We start from the raw sequence: 15916 nt of genomic DNA, 5'->3' as shown, positions 1-15916 counted from the left end.
ATCCACTCTCACTGGCAAATTTTCTCCATTTATATTTATTGTGATTACTGATATATTTGGATTTATTTCATCATCCCATTTTGTACTTTCTTTTTTATTTTTTTTTTAATGTTTATATACTTTTGAGAGAGACAGAGACAGAATGCGAGTGGGGTGGGGCAGAGAGAGAGGGAGGCACATAGTCTGAGGCAGGCTCCAGGCTCCAAGCTGTCAGCACAGAGCCTGATGCAGGGCTCGAACTCAGGAGGTGTGAGATCAGGACCTGATCTGAAGTCAGTCACTCAACCGACTGAGCCACCCAGACACCCCTGTACTTTCTTTTTTAATAACTCAGTTTTTCTTGTATTTTTTTTTTTTTGCCTTCTTTTAGATTGTTGTCTTGTACTTGCAAAGCGAAACATGGGAAATGTATGCGTGTTTAGAATAAACTGGAAAGTAATTTTTAATTTCTTCTGCCAATCCGATAAACAGGTGAAGGTGAGAGTAGCGGTTCCCAAACTTGGACTTTGCAGATAAGTAGAATTTCCCCTAAAATGTTGGTGACCAATATAGAGTTGCCAACTTTTTATTTTGCCGAATTAGGAAATTAATAAAAACAACCGCAGACACTGCTTTGTATAAAACAAAGAACATTTTAAAACAAACTTAAAAGTGTAAAAAAAGGTAATCTCAATATAGAGTTCTTTTGGCAAACTTCTCTGAGATACACACACATACACACACACACACACACACACACACACACATAATTTGGGCCTATATGGGTATTGTGTATTCTCATTCTCTGAAGACACCGACCTGCACCCACACTGGAATCCACTGAGTAGGGCGCAGAGGTGTAGAAGGAAGAGAAGGTTCTGGGCGGAGGGTGGGGACTTGGCACCACAGAGAAGGGCTGCCTGTGGGTGCCTGGGTGCGTCAGAGGTGTGGCTTGGTAGAGGGGTTCGGGGGGGCCAGGGGCGGAGGTGATGTGACTCAGGAAGCCTGCGGCTGCGAAATGACCCAAGAACAAGAGAGAAGCTTCCCTCCGGGCTGCAGAGAAGAGGCCAGGCACTGACCAGGATCCCTGTGCTGGTGATGCTGGATGAGGGGTCTCTGCCCTCAGATATTTAGATCTGGATTTGCCAGTGTGAGAGTCTTTAAATTACAGGCAGTTACAAACTCTGTGTTCTGTCCCGGTGCCTAATGCACGAGTAGAAACCTTTCAAAAACAGCTGGGCTTGGAGATTAGTCTTGTTCTACTGGGCTTCCTTGCTTAGACGTTTCATTTCGCCGGGCGTGATTGGACACGTGATACGGTATTTTAAACATTCACAATAGCAAGCTGATTGTGAGTTACCACTCGCCCAGGCACGAGCGCATAAATCGTCTAGATCAGCAGGAAAGTCGACTGTACCTCCCGGAGCAAAGCCGAGTGAACTCGCGAGCGCACAGAGAGACTTCGTGCTGGACTCCCCAAGGAACTGGGCTGCTGCGGCTTCTCGGCATCATCTGGGTGCACACCGAGGCCTGTCCCAGGTCTAGGCAGGTGCCTCCGCAGCGCCGGGGGAAAGGCCTGCTTGGCTGGGGCCACCCGGCGCGCCGGAAGGGGACCGCCCCGCGGGTTCCCACACCAGCCCCGAGCACCGCTTCGGGGCGAAGCAGAAAGCGCGGCCGAGTGTTTTCCTCCGGTGAACTGGGTTGGCAGAGGCCCTGGCTTCCGCCTGTCTCTGTGGCGCAATCGGTTAGCGCGTTCGGCTGTTAACCGAAAGGTTGGTGGTTCGAGCCCACCCAGGGACGGGGCCTGACTGTTTTGAACCGCGGGCGTGGGTGTGGGTGTTCTTCCCGGAAGCCGCGGGGCATCCTCCGCGTGGCCAGGTTCTCCCTCACCCCTGGTCCCTCGCCCCCGTGGCCTGGGTTTCCTAGCAGGAGGTCCGCCTGGGTAGGGCTGCGGTCAGGAGTGAGAATTTTAGCCGCTTGACTTCAGTTCTACGAAAACTGCCTCGTGAAATTGTTGTAAAAATGTTTGGCGACCAAAGGAAGCCAGCACTGGTAATCCGAAGGTGAGTTCGTTACCAAACCTGTGCCTGCCTCGCCTTTGACCTTGTGTTGCCTAACTCATCAAACGGGCTTGTCCGGAGCCTGGGCCTCTAGTCATGCCGCGTCCGACTGGTTGCCAGTTTTTGGAGAGTCTGCTTTCTAAATATCTTTCAAATAGGCACCTGCGTCCCCAGCCTCGCTGCCACTTACTTCCTCACTATCTAGTCCCCCACCCTCCACCCCCACCGCCCCTTGAGTTACTGCAACAACTACCTAGGTTTCTAGGCGGGTTTCCTGTCTTCAACTCCCCTCTCCCTTCCTTGCACGGAGCTGCCTGAGAGGCTTCCTAAAACTCGTTCTGCCTGAAATCCCTCCACGGCTGGCTGGGGGCCCGGAGGCGCTCTCCTCTGCTAGGAAGGCCGTGCCTTTGATGATCTGGCCCCTGAACTCCCTCTTCTCCCTCACTGGCTCTTTACACTGGAAAAGGGCCGAACCACCTTCTTGAACCCTACTCTGGCTTTGGAATCTTTGCCCAGGGATCTTCAGCGTTCCTCCTCTCTGCCTGGCGAACTCCTCCTTCACCACCACAAGAACACTGCAGCCTTTTCTCCACTCTCTCCTCAAGGCTTTTCTCCCTAGAATGGAGACTCCTCCCGGGACTGACCCTGTGCTCTACATCTCTGTCTTCAGCACTGGGACTCAAGCTGGGCATATTGTAGGCCCTAAATAGATGTGAGGTGGATGTCCAGGGTTTCCCAGTGCACCTGCCTTATGTCTGAATCTCATCCGATATTCATACATCAAGCTTGAATCGTCTTGACCTATAGCTCATAGCTTGACCTATAGCTCATAACTCAGTTATGAGCTATGGCATATGGCTCATAACAATTAGGCTGCCCCTATACCTCTGTCCAGGCCCCTGGCTCCTTCCCAGGGGTGCCGTCTCCTGCCCAGCACCTGCTCTGGAACTACTTCTAGCTTTCCCCCCTCCCCTACTCCCATCCCACACCACCTGTAAAAGTCTCCTGTGCCCGTTGCCTCAGCAGGACTGGTGAATTCGCCACTGGCTGATTCACATGAGCTGCGGTGACATGATTTAGTTTAGACACATGATTAGTTTAGACACTAACCCCTGGTAGAATGTCGGACAACAGGAGGGAAAATGGGTTTTTATTATCAGGTCTTCTTACCACGGTTTTTCCATCTTCTGGCTGACAGTAGCACGCAAAATCTTGTAAAATGCTTTATTGGAATCAAGAAATGTGCTTAAAGCTTGTACAAAGAAATAAGATCGCTAAGCTTTCTTCCACAAGCAATGCTGGTGACCCCACCCTTACTCATTGTCACTGACAGGCGGAGGGATTTCCAACTGTCCTAGCTTAACTCAGCAGACCTGAGTGCATAGAGTATCGCTTAGCCAAGGTTTGTTTGGTGAGTGATGTAAACAAAACTGCACCTCAATTAGACACTGAAGCAGAAAGCTGGTTCGCTGTTCCCTGCCTCTCCTCTCTCTGACTGTGGCTTATCCTGGCCAAGTGTCCTGCCTCCTGAGCAGCTGTAGTGGACTCTTTCCTGCCATGTTTTCTCCGTTCAGACCCGAGAACTGAGAGCTCACTGAGCTCAATCTGGGACAGCCATGCTGCCCTCCTTCCTGCGGACGTAGGGATTGTTCTGTGCTTTCTTTTCCAACACCCTCCAATCCCCAACGTCCTTCCAGGACCATCTTCGACTCATGACATCAAGAGGGTCCATCATTATATACTCACAGACCATCTCAATTCTGGCATGGGCCCCCCTGAAAAACTCAAATCTATACCACCCCTGTGATCTTTCTGCCACCCACACCATGGCTCATATCCTAGGAAGACAGGGATCTTCTCTGATCTGTCCTGGACTGCCGTGCTCTTTCTCAGTCACCTGCTTCACTGGTTCTGCTGTCTCCCCTAGACCCTCCACAGCCCCCACGATCTGTCTGGAAGGAGTTTTAGTGTGCCTCACAACAAATGTAGACCATCAGCCAGCTGGCCCTCGGCCATAATTCTCTTACCTACATATTCGGCTATTTAAGAACAACGTTCGCATGTTGGGTCACCATCCAGATTCTGCATTGTCGTGTTGCTGTGCCAGGGCAGTCGTGCAGAGAGAGCATCTGTGTGGCTCTGAGACTTCAGTTCTGAGGGATGCGGCTACTCACTGGGGCGTCACTGTGGGCACCTGAAGGTCGCCAGCCCTGCCTTCCCAGCGGAGACCGAGAGAAAATGGAGTGGGGTGAGGGACCCTCAGCCTGGACGCTGCCCCCAGAGCTGCCTGTTGGGGACAACGAGGTTGTGAATCCAGAGAGAGGTTCGGGGGTGCCGGTTTTATTGCCCCTGTTTGTCCTACGGGCCGTGGCTCCACGTGACTTTGCCGTCTTTCCACTCCTTCACGGAGCTCTGAAGGTCTCTCTGCACAGCCACATGCAGCCCTGTGTCCACTACAAATAGGAGTGCTGTCACCAGGAAGAAAGCGATTTGGTACCAATGTGGAAGGAACGTTGAGGTGGAGGGAACTGGCGGACCTAACGGGAGAAGCACAGGGATGAGAAAGATGACAGTTGTTAAGGCAGAAGTTTGGTGTCTGTCCAATTATTTCATTTCGTCCAGCGGTTAACTACATAGGCTTTGAATCTTGGGAATGATCCTGGAGAAAAGTTCATTATTCCCGCTCCCTGCACCCCCCCCACCCCCCCCCCCACCCCCCCGGCTCCTTTTCCCCTCAGTCTCTGCATCTGTAAAGTAGACTCCAAACTAGCTAGTGATCTCCTAACGTTGTTGTCAAGAGTCACTGGGTGCTTGGGAGGAAGCACCTGGCACAGTGTCCAACACACCGGAAGTTGCCCAATCAATGTCAACTCGTCCTTGTTACAGAAGGGGAACTTGACATTCAGCGAGACTAAGTGGCTTGCCCACTGTCACACGATGAATGAGCCACAAAACCAGAACCCCGTCTCTAGGCCTTCTCCGTGAGGGGGTGAGAGGCTCCCACCAGGTGGGCTCGTGGTTAAGCCTTGGGCTTGGAGAGGACAGGAAGGCAGGTCAAGATGGCCAGCATCATGTGCGCACATACCCTTGCGGGCATGGTTTGACTGGCGTCAGTGAGGACAGGTGCATTTATGGGGAAGGAAACGCGGTTTCCGTTCCTGCCGTCACATTGCAGAGTGAATGACGCCCCTCAGCCCCCCTCGGAAAGAAGCCTCGGCAATAATCAGGACGCAAAGCAAAAAGCGTAGGATCCTCTGAACTCGTCTTCCCAGGGTGAACGCAGACCCCACGCACAGGGGGCTCTGGGCCCTCTTAGGGCTGCACAGCCTCACCTTGAACCGTGATGTTCACAGCCTCTGATGACTCATTTTTACTCCCGATAAGCCCCCTGCAGAAGTAGGAGCCACTGTGTTTGCTCGTTGCTTTTGGAATGTAGAAGTCGGAATTCTTATGAAAAAACATCTTGCCCCTTCCGTCCTGGAAATATTGAACCTTCTGTACCATCCTGTTCTTCCAGCTGTGGCACCTCAGCTGGATGGTGTCTCCCTCCTGGAACACCCAGCGGGGCGCCTGGAGCAGCAGCCAGCCTGAAAGACACCGAGACCACAGGCCCCGGAGGCCTCAGCGACGAGAGCAAACACCTTCCCAAGGAGACACCACCCAGATCCTGGGAAGTCATGGAGAGCCAGACTGGGAGCCATCCCTGCAGAGCTCCCTTTGGGAAAAAGGCCACTGGGCCCCGCAGGAGAACTCAAGTCGCACCAAGACTTTTTGTCCAATGGGAAAGAGAGACGCACACGTCAAACCGTAAGGTTAGAGCTGAGGGACTTAAGTGATGAGGTAGGTGAGGAGCTATCCACAGGGTCCTTAAGGCCTGTGCTGGGGTTTGCTATGGCAGCTGATAAGCAGCCGCCGTAGGCTTTAGATCAAAGAGTAAACGTTGCACTTGAACGTAATGATTTGCCCCATCCAAGGAAAGGTAGATTTCAGAAAGGATAGATAATTATAGGAATATTCGAAGACTCCTGCCAGTCAGGAGTGAGGTTACTGGATGGCCACGGGAGTTGCTACAGAAATCGTGAAGGAGAACTCAAAATAAAAGTCAAGGAAGGGAGGGGCGCCTGGGTGGCTCAGTTGGTTAAGTGCCCAACTCTCTCTCTCTTTGTTTTTTTTAATGTTTATTTATTTTTGAGAGAGAGAGAGAGAGAGCATGAACAGGGGAGGGGCAGAAAGAGAGGGAGACAAAGAATCTGAAGCAGGCTCCAGGCCTCAACACAGAGCCCGATGAGGGGCTCAAACTCATGGACTGTGAGATCATGACCTGGGCTGAAGTTGGACGTTTAACCGACTGAGCCACCCAGAGCCCCATTAAGTGCCCAACTCTTGACTTTGGCTTGGATCATGGCTCAGGATTTGTGGGATCGAGCCTTACCTATATCAGGCTCTGCACTGACAGCATGGACCCCACTTAGGATTCGTTCTCTCCCTCTCTCTCTCTGCCCCTCCCCCACTTACACGCGCACCTGCATACACGTGACTTCTCTCTCTCTCTCAAAATAAGTAAATAAACTTTAAAAAATTGAAATAAAAGCTCAAATGGCTTTAAAAAAAAAGTCAAGGAGGGGAAAGAGGGGCATGAATGGTGGTGCTCATGGTAACTGCTACTTTCTGAAGGGCCCCAGGGCCCTCATCACTGAGCACAGCCTGCTCGAGAGAAAATTCGTATATCACCAGGATGCTTGTTCTCACAACTCTGTCACCCAGTAACCAGATTTCACACAGAGAGAACACGACAGTCACAGCCAGGAGGTTGACCTGAATAATGAAAAATGACATTGCAGATACATTTTAAGATGACACAAGAAAACAGTCACGAGATAATGCTAAGTGAAAAAGACAGACTACAAAAGCACAGAAGCACAGAAAAAAAGGAAAAGAAAGAAAATGTGCTGAAATATTAACAGGGGTTTCCTCTGAAGGATGGGACTATGGTTATTGTAGTTTCTTTTACATAGTTTTGAGATTGAACCCAAAAGACTTTTGTAATAAGAACAGGACAATAAAACTTCCTATAATTAAAAAAAAAAAAAAGTCTGCTGCCTTACGCTACACAAAATTGGTAGAACACAAAAATTCTCTGCTTGGGAGATTTGCCAAACAGAAAGTAACCTTAATTACTTATCAAGAGATATTTATCAAAAGATGATGTACCCATATATCCATTTACTTTTTCAGTGAAGAGATACATCATTATTATCATAAGAGTATGGTTATAAGAATATGTACATATATATGTGTGTATATCTAATTGTGTGCAGAGAGAGAGAGAGAGAGGGAGAGAGAGAGAGAGAGAGACTGGTGATCTCCAAAAAAGTAAAGAGGACTTATCAGAGGAGGAGGTAAGTGGAGTAATAACAATCAATGATAATCAAGAGTTGGCCTGGTGAAGTTAATGCTCATAGTCTCATTTTCATATGGTCCTCATTGACAGGCCTTCTTTTTTTTTTTAATGTTTATTTATCTTTGAGAGAGACACAGAGTGTGAGTGGGGGAGGGGCAGAGAGAGAGCTGAAGCAGCTCCAGGCTCTGAGCTGTCAGCACAGAGGCCAACACAAGGCTCGAACTCACGAACTCTGTGTGGGATCATGACCTGAGCTGAAGTCAGACGCCCAACCAACTGAGCCACCCAGGTGCCCCTCATTGACGGGCCTTCTAAAGCCAGTTTCTGGATCAAGGTTCAAGGCAAATTTATAATTCTCAGACTTGATTTTTCTCTTACGTCCTGTTGATAATTCCCCCTTTTATTTGGTCCATGGAGGCCATCTCTCACCTCATTAGTAAGAGACATGCCTCCTTGTAATTCTGTAGTGTGACGACCACGTCAGCTGCATGACAGGCAGGGGCTAAGGAACCACAAAGATCAGCTCCAGGGGCACCTGGGTGGTTCAGTCGGTTGAGCGTCTGACTTTGACTCAGCTCATGATCTCACAGTTTGTGGGTTTGAGCCCCACATCGGGCTCTGTGCCGACAGCTCAGAGCCTGGAACCTGCCTCAGATTGTGTCTCCCTCTCTCTGCCCCTCCCCGGCTCGTGCTCTGTCTCTGTCTCAAAAGTAAATAAGCATTAAAAAATTAAAAACAAAATCAGTTCCAGAGGCCCAGTTCCGTGAAACTCTTTGCGAGCCCACCTCCGTCAGGCCCTCCTTCCCCCCTCCAGCCTTGTTCCATCCACACCCGGTGGGCAACTGAGCCTCGGAAGTAGTCAGGCTTGCGAGGCGACACTGCGGGCACCAGGCTAGGTAGTGTGATTCCAGGGCCACCAGGACGGATCCCTGGGAAATACCTCCCCTCACCTGCTTCCGATGCCTGGATTCTGTAAACACACAAAGACTTTCATGCCATGCTCAGTGTGCATGTATCTCCACTAGGTGATTTGCACTGAAGAGTGAGTGAGAGAGGGGGCCCTGATGGGGGGGGGGGGGGAGGGGCTAGATATGACCCTAGGCGGCTAGGAAGGTTAGGAGGAGAGCTTAGGGCGCCGTGTGTCTGAGAGTCAGAAGGAAATGGAGCTCACAGAAAAACAGATCCGGCACTTTACTCAGTAAATATTATCGAGCGCCGGTGTCAGGTGCCGACCTTTGGAGGACACCGTGGGTACCGGGCGCGTCCTACGTGAGCCGGAGCGGCTGGGACTGCGCCCCGCAGCGGTCCCGTACCCATGACCCCCCCCCAGGTTTCGACATTTTGCCAGAGGCCCGCTTATGGTTAGAACCACAACTCTGATATCATTCAGGGGGACCGCAGATGCTGTCATCTCAGTTGTAACCCTCAAGGATGACATCTTCTGGCTCTCCCCGAGTCGTTCAGCGTCTCCCCTCTCACCCTTTGCTGGAGATTCCCTCCTTTCTGTTCCCCGACTCACCAGTGTGCACTTCAAGCTGCACCGGGTCGCTGGCTTCGGAGAGGCCCGTCTGGCACTTATACTCGCCACTGTCTTCACTTCTGGCAGCTTCGATGGAGTAGCTGGGGGCCCGATGGGGGATGACGCTCCCGTTGTGCCACCACTGTGCGGAATCGTCCCCAGGGGGGTAGGCCCCCTGGCACCTCAGAATCACACCGTCCGAAACGAGTACCCTGTTCCATTCAGGTTCTAGGACCACCGTGGCCTTCGAGAGGTCTGCTGAGGAGCCAGGAGAGGAGAAGGTGGGTCAGGGCAAGGAGCAGGCCCTACGCTGGCACTCCCCGGGGACGCTCGGAGCCAGAGGGAGCCCATTGCACACCCACCGTTGGCGACTCAGCCTTGGCCTGTGACTCAGACTTGGAGCATCTTGGCTTCAGGGCGCTTAGTCCCATTTCTGGCCTCTCCTTATCTTGAGGAAAAGTGGCCACAGAAGCCTAGCGCCAAGCCCCACCGTGCGGGGGAAGTGCCCCTGACAACCCTCAACAGCTTCCCAGGCAGAAGGCATTTCCCAACACCCTGTGGCCATTACACGCCATATATGTGCCTCGCTTGATCAATCCAAGGGCACAAAGCCAACTCACCAGCTCGCGTGCCAGCAGAAACTGCAAGACAAAAGAGGGAAACAAATACTGAGCAGGGGCAGAGAGCAGGGCGGCCGGAGCGGATGTAAATTCCCTAGCCCATCCCTTTCCTGAGAGTCCAGCGTTGCCAGGAATCAAGGCGTATACGTGGCTAGCTGTCCCGCTGCCCGCCCTCTGTTCCCCCGTGTCTGTGCCCCCTGCTTTCCTCTCCAGCCAAGTCCCTGTCTTCAACACCATATCCTTACTCCTTAGTCCCTAGTCAAACTCCCAAAATAAGGGCACAGCCTGAATTTCCCTGAATCAAGCCATAGAAACAACCTCAACCCGTGTCCCCCCCAAAAGGGTGGAAATGAAAAGTCTTAGCGGGCAAGCCCAGAATGTCAGAATGGAAGAGACAGAAATTAAAGAGCATCTATCTGGTCCACAGTCTTCATCTTACGGATAGGGAAGCTGAGACCCCGCAGGGTGAGGGCACAGGGACCTCACAGTCCCCCTCTACTTCCTGGTTATGCCCACCTCAGAGGGCTCCCATGTCTAGCCCCCAAATGTTTGTCCTGGGAACTAAATCTAGTGCTAGAGATGGGGTAAGGGGTCCTATGCCTTGGGAGGGCTCCCTTCCCTGACCTGAGAAGTGGGATCTGCTGAACCCAGGGCGTTCTGAGCTTCTCCATCAGCCAGAGTGGCCCTGACTTACCCAGAAGGTGACTCTGACTTACCCAGAAGGAGCAGGGCTGTCGGGGACAGCAGCCGCCACATGCTGCCACGGTAGAATGAACAAGTCACTGCAGATGCACTGAGCTCTGAAGGGACGGAGCTGACTCAAAGAGAGGAAGTAAACAGTCTTTCCCTCACCCCCCTCCCCCACGCCCTCAATTCATTACTCTCTAGGTTCCTTTTCCCAGAAAGTCATCTGATTTCTGAATCTGAATTCTGACCCGTGAGCCCCAAGATAGGGCAGGAAGAGGAGAAGAGCCTGGAAGAGGAGCTGAGGGAGGCTCCCCCTTTGGTCCACATAGGTCTACAGCTAAGCGTCTAGTGACACAGGGTCTGTCCGAACGCGCCCCCCGTAAATCTCAAGGTTTTTCCCCCACCTGGTAGGTTTGGATCTACTCCGTGCCAAGAACAAGATATCGTGACCCTGGGGATGAGACTCAAGAGGGACGGCATTCATTGAGGGATCTGGTGCTCTACTTCAGACCTTGTCACTCTCCCGCCTGGCCCAGACCTGCCTCCAGCCAGCCTGGACCTGCCTGCAGTCATTTAAACCGTCAGACCCCTAGAAGTGTGTCTGTTCCCCCCCCCCCCCCCCCCCCCAGCGATCTCTCCACTGATGTATTTTTAAAGCATGTACCTTGGGGTCTGTAATGCGCTTCTTAGGGTGAATTTGACCATGAGATTCACACCTTCTGTTAAAGGAAACCCGGGCAGTGAGACAGAAATGGGGCCCTGGGATGCCACTGATTGGTTGAAGGGAAGGCAGGAAAGGGGGGCCGGTGGGGAAAGCAGCGAGGAGAGGAGGCCGGGAGCTGTTTACCTTCAATCCACCGTTACCATACCAGGGGTGGGCTGAGTCACAGCAGCTCGGGTGAGCTTAGCCCGTCAGGGACCCTCTGGGCTGCTCGGTGAGCCTGTAGCCACCGTCCCAGGGCTCCTGACTGGAAAAGGTGGAGGCGCTGTGGCCAGGAAGTCTTGAGATTGCTAACCTGTTCTGCTTTCCCCGAGCGCGCCCCACCCCCAACACCCGCGCCTACCTCTGTGCCCTCCCCCTCCCACCCCCCGCTTCGCTTTAATCCTGGTCCCAGACACAGCATCAAATGGCTCTGCTTAGCAGTGCCAAGGCCCCAGGAGGTTCCTGGACATCTGGGACAGGGCTCGCTTCTAAAAGCCGCGGGAAAGCCTGGGAGGTGAACAGCAGACAGATGCGATGTTTGACAGGGGTAGCGTGGAGGCGGGGCCGGCACAGGAGCCTGTGACCTCTGCTTTGGACCAGTGCCCCTCCCCGCTCCAAAGTCGTATTAAAAACCACTTCTCAGGACTTGATTTTCGTTTCCTGTTGCTCCCAGGTAGAGTTTACTGGTGCCGCCCTCCCATCCACCCGCCCCCTTCACGCATTCTGCAGCAACCTCTCCGCCACAGGCCCTGGGATTCGATGTGTGCTTAGCATCAACAGTGAAAACGCACCAGGCAGCGGGTCTGGTGCTCCCTTTCAGGTGCCGCATTTACACCTCGCAAAATCCACATTAGTATCCAGCTAGCTACCTCTCCTGGCACTTCAGGTCCTTATCTGGGAAACCCACGCGCAGAGAGTGCCTTCAGGGCCGTGGAAGGCTTCCCAGGCCGAAGGGGACCCCCTCCGCGCGCGCGCTCTGTTCCTCATAGTTGTCGGAGTGGCTTTCGGGCACGTGAGTCGTGGCGCGCGGCATTCACTGTAGCTCTCCTTCTTTGCGGTTGCATTTTCGCCTCTGACTCAGCTTCTGTCCGTGGTCTTCCAATGGAGGGAGGAATGAATTGCTAGCTGCAGAAAATGGGCTGGACAGGAAGGAGAGAGCACAGGAGGACCGCAAGAGTGGGAAGCGGTCTGCAGGTCTGCATGAAGCATTCATTGAACAAGCCTCAGCTCCAGCCTGAGGTTGTAAGGGCTACTTTTATGGTGTGGGTAGAATGCACATTTCTTTTCTTTTTTTTTTTTTTGAAGCACAGATAGTCTTGGGATCTCTTATACTCGAGTGTTTGTCCTCATCTTTTTGCCTTTTCTTTTCTCCTTTCGTTCTTTCTTCTCTGGCTTCTTCTCTTCCCTTACTTTGCCTCCAACGATGAAATGCCAGCCACAGCACAAGGTTCTGAGATTACCGAGGTCAATCAGTTATCATCCCCCCACCCCCACCCCGGGACTCACACTTTCTCAGGGGGAGACCACCAGATGCGCCACGGGGAGTATAAACAACAGAAATCTATTTTCTCATAGCTCTGGAGTTCAGCGGTCTGAGATCAAGGTGTAGACAGGATTGGTTTTTTTTCCAAGTCCTCTTTCCTTGGCTTGTAGGTGACCATCGTCTCCTTATGTCTTCACATGGTCTTCCCTCTGTGCATGTCTGTGTCCTAATTTCCTCTTCATTTTATTTTATTAAAAAAAATTTTTTTAATGCTTATTTGTTTTTGAGACAGAGAGAGACAGAGCATGAGCGGGGGAGGGGCAGAGAGAGGGAGACACAGAATCCCAAGCAGGCTCCAGGCTGTCAGCACAGAGCCCGACATGGGGCTTGAACTCATATACCGAGAGATCATGACCTGAGCCAGAGTCGGATGCTCAACCGACAGAGCCACCCAGGGGCCCCTATTTTATTTTATTTTATTTTATTTTATTTTAGAGAGAGAGAGAGCATGAGCAGGGGAGAGGGGAGAGGGGCAGAGGAAGAGAGAGACTGAGAATCTTAAGCAGGCTCCACATTCAACATGGACCCTGACTCGGGGCTCGATCCCACCACCCTGGCATCATGACCTGAGCCAAAATTAAACGTCAGACACTCAACTGACGGCATCTCCCAGGCACCCCAGTAATCTCCTTTTCTCATAGGGGCACCAGTCATGTTGGATTAGGATGCATCTTAATGACTTCCTTTTAACTTAATCACCTTTCAAAGTTTCTATCTTCAAATACCGTCACTTTCTTGGGTACTGGGGGATTAGGACTTCAAAATCTAAATCTCTGGGAGACACAGTTTAGCACATAACACTGGTCCAAGTAGGGAAAAGGGGGATGTGGCCTGTTTGGTTTCTGCAGTAGAAACCAGTCTCCACTTTCTATTAAGACTACTTGAAGTGGGAGCTTCCTCAAGGGGGGGATGAGATGCTGATATGGACCCTGGACAGTCAGGACAAAGGTCCATGATGCCTTTATAACAGAGATTCTTTTTTAAAAAAATTTAATGTTTATTTATATGAGAGAGAGGCAGAGTAGAAGCAGGAGACGGTCAGAGAGAGAGGGAGACAGAATCAGAAGGAAGATCCAGGCTCTGAGCTGTCAGCACAGAGCCCAACACAGGGCTCGAACTCACGGAGTGTGAGATCATGACCCGAGCCTAAGTCAGAGGCCCAACCGACTGAGCCACCCAAGTGCCCTCATAGCAGAGATTCTTAAAGGGAGTAGCAATTCATTAAAACCCTTTTTCAGGGGCAACTGGGTGACTCAGTAGGTTAAGCAGGTTAAGCATCCGACTCTGTTTCAGCTCAGGCCATGCTCTCACAGTTCATGAGATCAAGCCCCGAGTCAGGCTCTGCACTAACAATGCAGAACTAACAATGCAGAGCCTGCTTGGGATTTTCTCTCTCTCTCTCTCTCTCTCTGCCCCTCCCCCCACTTCTCTCAAAATAAACACACACACACACACACACACACACATACATACACACTTTTTCACTTCTACTCAATCTTCAACCAAAAGTTATCAAGTGTCTGTCCCCCCACCCCAGCCCCTGAAATTATTCAGGGAGAGGTCATGAAGAGTTCCTGGATTGCCTCATTGAAAGAGCTTCTTGAGCTTTCTACGGCACTTAATATGGTTGACTTCTCCCTTAATACGGAAGCCCCCGCTTCCCTGTTCTCCTCTCTTATTTAGCCCCTCCTACCCAATCTCCTTTGTCAGCTTTTCTTCCTTTTCACCCTGTGAAAGTTGCTGTGCCAAGTTTCTCTCATTGTTTCCCCTCATCTCCTGCCCCTCCTCTCCCATCTCCTTCCTTGCCTCCCTGAAGCTCCCCTATTTTCTCTCTCTGATAATCAGAGAAATCTTACCCCTACCTTATCTTAACCTAGGATCTCTGCATGGGCTTCACATGGGACTTCTTAAATCACAAGGAAATTTATGTGTATACTTATTTGCATTTTTTCTTAGGAAAAGGATTGAAGCTCTTGTTAAAAGTGTAAAACACCATGCTGGTGCCTCATAAACCTTGTGTTTTGGCCAGACCTGCCTCCTGAGTTGCAGGGTCGTGTGTCCAACGGCCTGCTGGGAGTCTCCACCTAAACTCACAGCTATTTCCAGCTCAACAATGTCAAAAGCTGAGGTCATTATCTCCCCACCCAAAGCCTGCTCCTCTTCCTCTATTTCTTAGGTCCATGAAATGTACCACCCTCCTCCTCCTCAGGCAGATCAAAAAGCTGACTGAGCATCACCCCCAGACCCCTCCTTGTCTATTACCCTCACAGCCAATCCCTTGTCCAAATCCTGTCCATTCCACCTTCTTCACACCTGTCTTACATGCTTCCCTGGCATTTCCGCTACGTTAATGGAGAATCTCCTCGCAGCTAAACTGTTAAAATAACTTCCCAACTTTTCCTTCCACCTTCAATCTCTCTCCTCTCCAATCTATTTATTGGACTATTATCAGGATATTTTTTAAATGTTTTTAAAAATTTTTTTACTGTTTATTTGTTTGAGAGAGAGAGAGAGAGAGAGAGAGAGAGAGAGAGTGCTAGCAGGGGAGGGGCAGAGAGAGAGGGAGACACAGAATCTGAAACAGGCTCCAGGTGCTGAGCTATCAGCACAGAGCCCGACTCGAGGCTCGAACTCAGGACCTGTGAGATCATGACCTGCGCGGAAACCAGGAATCGGAAGCTTAACCGACTGAGCCCCCCAGATGCCCCCAGAGTAATTGTTACAATATGTGAAACTGATCATGTCATTCCCCAGCTTTGAGTGTTGATGACTGGCTTTTCATTTTATGAACATTATTCTGGCAGCAATCTAAGAAGGTGTAGACTGTTCACCGTGACGAAGTCCTCCATGATCACCCAAGGAATACTGAGTGCCTGGTATGTTTCAGTCACTGCACTAAATGCTGAGGATACAATACAAACAAAGAGGAACAGTTTCCCTGCCCTCAGAGTCCTTACGGTTCACAGGTATTATGAGTACCACAAAGGAGAAGCGCGGGCTTTTAAAGGAGAAGGGACGAGGGTGTCATCCTAATTCAGATCACCGGGGACAGCCCCAACCTCCATGTTGCACTTCTAATAGCAATCAGTAGATACGCGTCCCGATATGGAACCAGTGCCTTTGAAGACATTGTTTCATTTAGGCTTCACCTCGGAGTTACCACCGCTATTGTTAGCTCCATTTTACAGATATGAAAACCGAGGCCCTAGAAGGGTTAAGTAAGGGATGGAGTTGAGATTCTATCCCAGACTCATCTGAAACCCGGCGCCCTTCCGCTTGCACTTCTCCTTTATGGGACTCACTAACCTCGTGGAACTGTACGTACCCAGCTCTGCGAACAGGCCAGCCTATTTCCCTCCATCTGTGGTCACGCTTCTCTGTTTGCCTGAAATGCCTATTTCCCT

The 15916-nt window shown here is 51.2% G+C and overlaps 1 protein-coding gene and 1 non-coding gene across 3 annotated transcripts; one reads left to right on the top strand and one right to left on the bottom strand.

Moving 5' to 3' along the window:
• Nucleotides 1–1705: 1705 nt before the first annotated feature.
• On the top strand, nucleotides 1706–1779 carry TRNAN-GUU (transfer RNA asparagine (anticodon GUU)). The gene has a single exon. It is a non-coding gene; the product is annotated as a tRNA-Asn (tRNA).
• Nucleotides 1780–3249: 1470 nt separating this feature from the next.
• Nucleotides 3250–10398, bottom strand: LOC125155550 (low affinity immunoglobulin gamma Fc region receptor III-A-like). Of its 2 annotated transcripts, none has more exons than XM_047840982.1 (5): nucleotides 10296–10398; nucleotides 9580–9600; nucleotides 8960–9217; nucleotides 5372–5626; nucleotides 3250–4576 (listed from the first exon to the last, which is right to left on the bottom strand). In XM_047840982.1, exons 1-5 carry the CDS (start codon nucleotides 10333–10335, stop codon nucleotides 4398–4400), a joined length of 753 nt encoding a protein of 250 aa, XP_047696938.1. In that variant the 5' UTR covers nucleotides 10336–10398; the 3' UTR covers nucleotides 3250–4397. The 2 variants fall into 2 exon arrangements, with proteins under 2 accessions (XP_047696938.1, XP_047696939.1); XM_047840983.1 differs by having other exon boundaries at nucleotides 8960–9214; nucleotides 10296–10395.
• Nucleotides 10399–15916: the final 5518 nt, after the last annotated feature.

Source organism: Prionailurus viverrinus, chromosome F1 (assembly GCF_022837055.1).
Source record: "Prionailurus viverrinus isolate Anna chromosome F1, UM_Priviv_1.0, whole genome shotgun sequence".
NCBI classification, from domain to species: Eukaryota; Metazoa; Chordata; class Mammalia; order Carnivora; family Felidae; genus Prionailurus; species Prionailurus viverrinus.
Note: the sequence above shows the minus strand (reverse complement) of the source record. Positions and strands in the feature narration are given on the sequence as shown.

Excerpts from the sequence above, each read along its gene's own strand:
- LOC125155550 (XM_047840982.1), bottom strand. The coding sequence starts at position 10,335 with ATGTGGCGGCTGCTGTCCCCGACAGCCCTGCTCCTTCTGG. Across the intron at positions 9,601-10,295 it reads GACAGCCCTGCTCCTTCTGG|TTTCTGCTGGCACGCGAGCT; the intron begins GTAAGTCAGAGT and ends TTTGTCTTGCAG. Across the intron at positions 9,218-9,579 it reads TTCTGCTGGCACGCGAGCTG|CAGACCTCTCGAAGGCCACG; the intron begins GTGAGTTGGCTT and ends CTGGCTCCTCAG.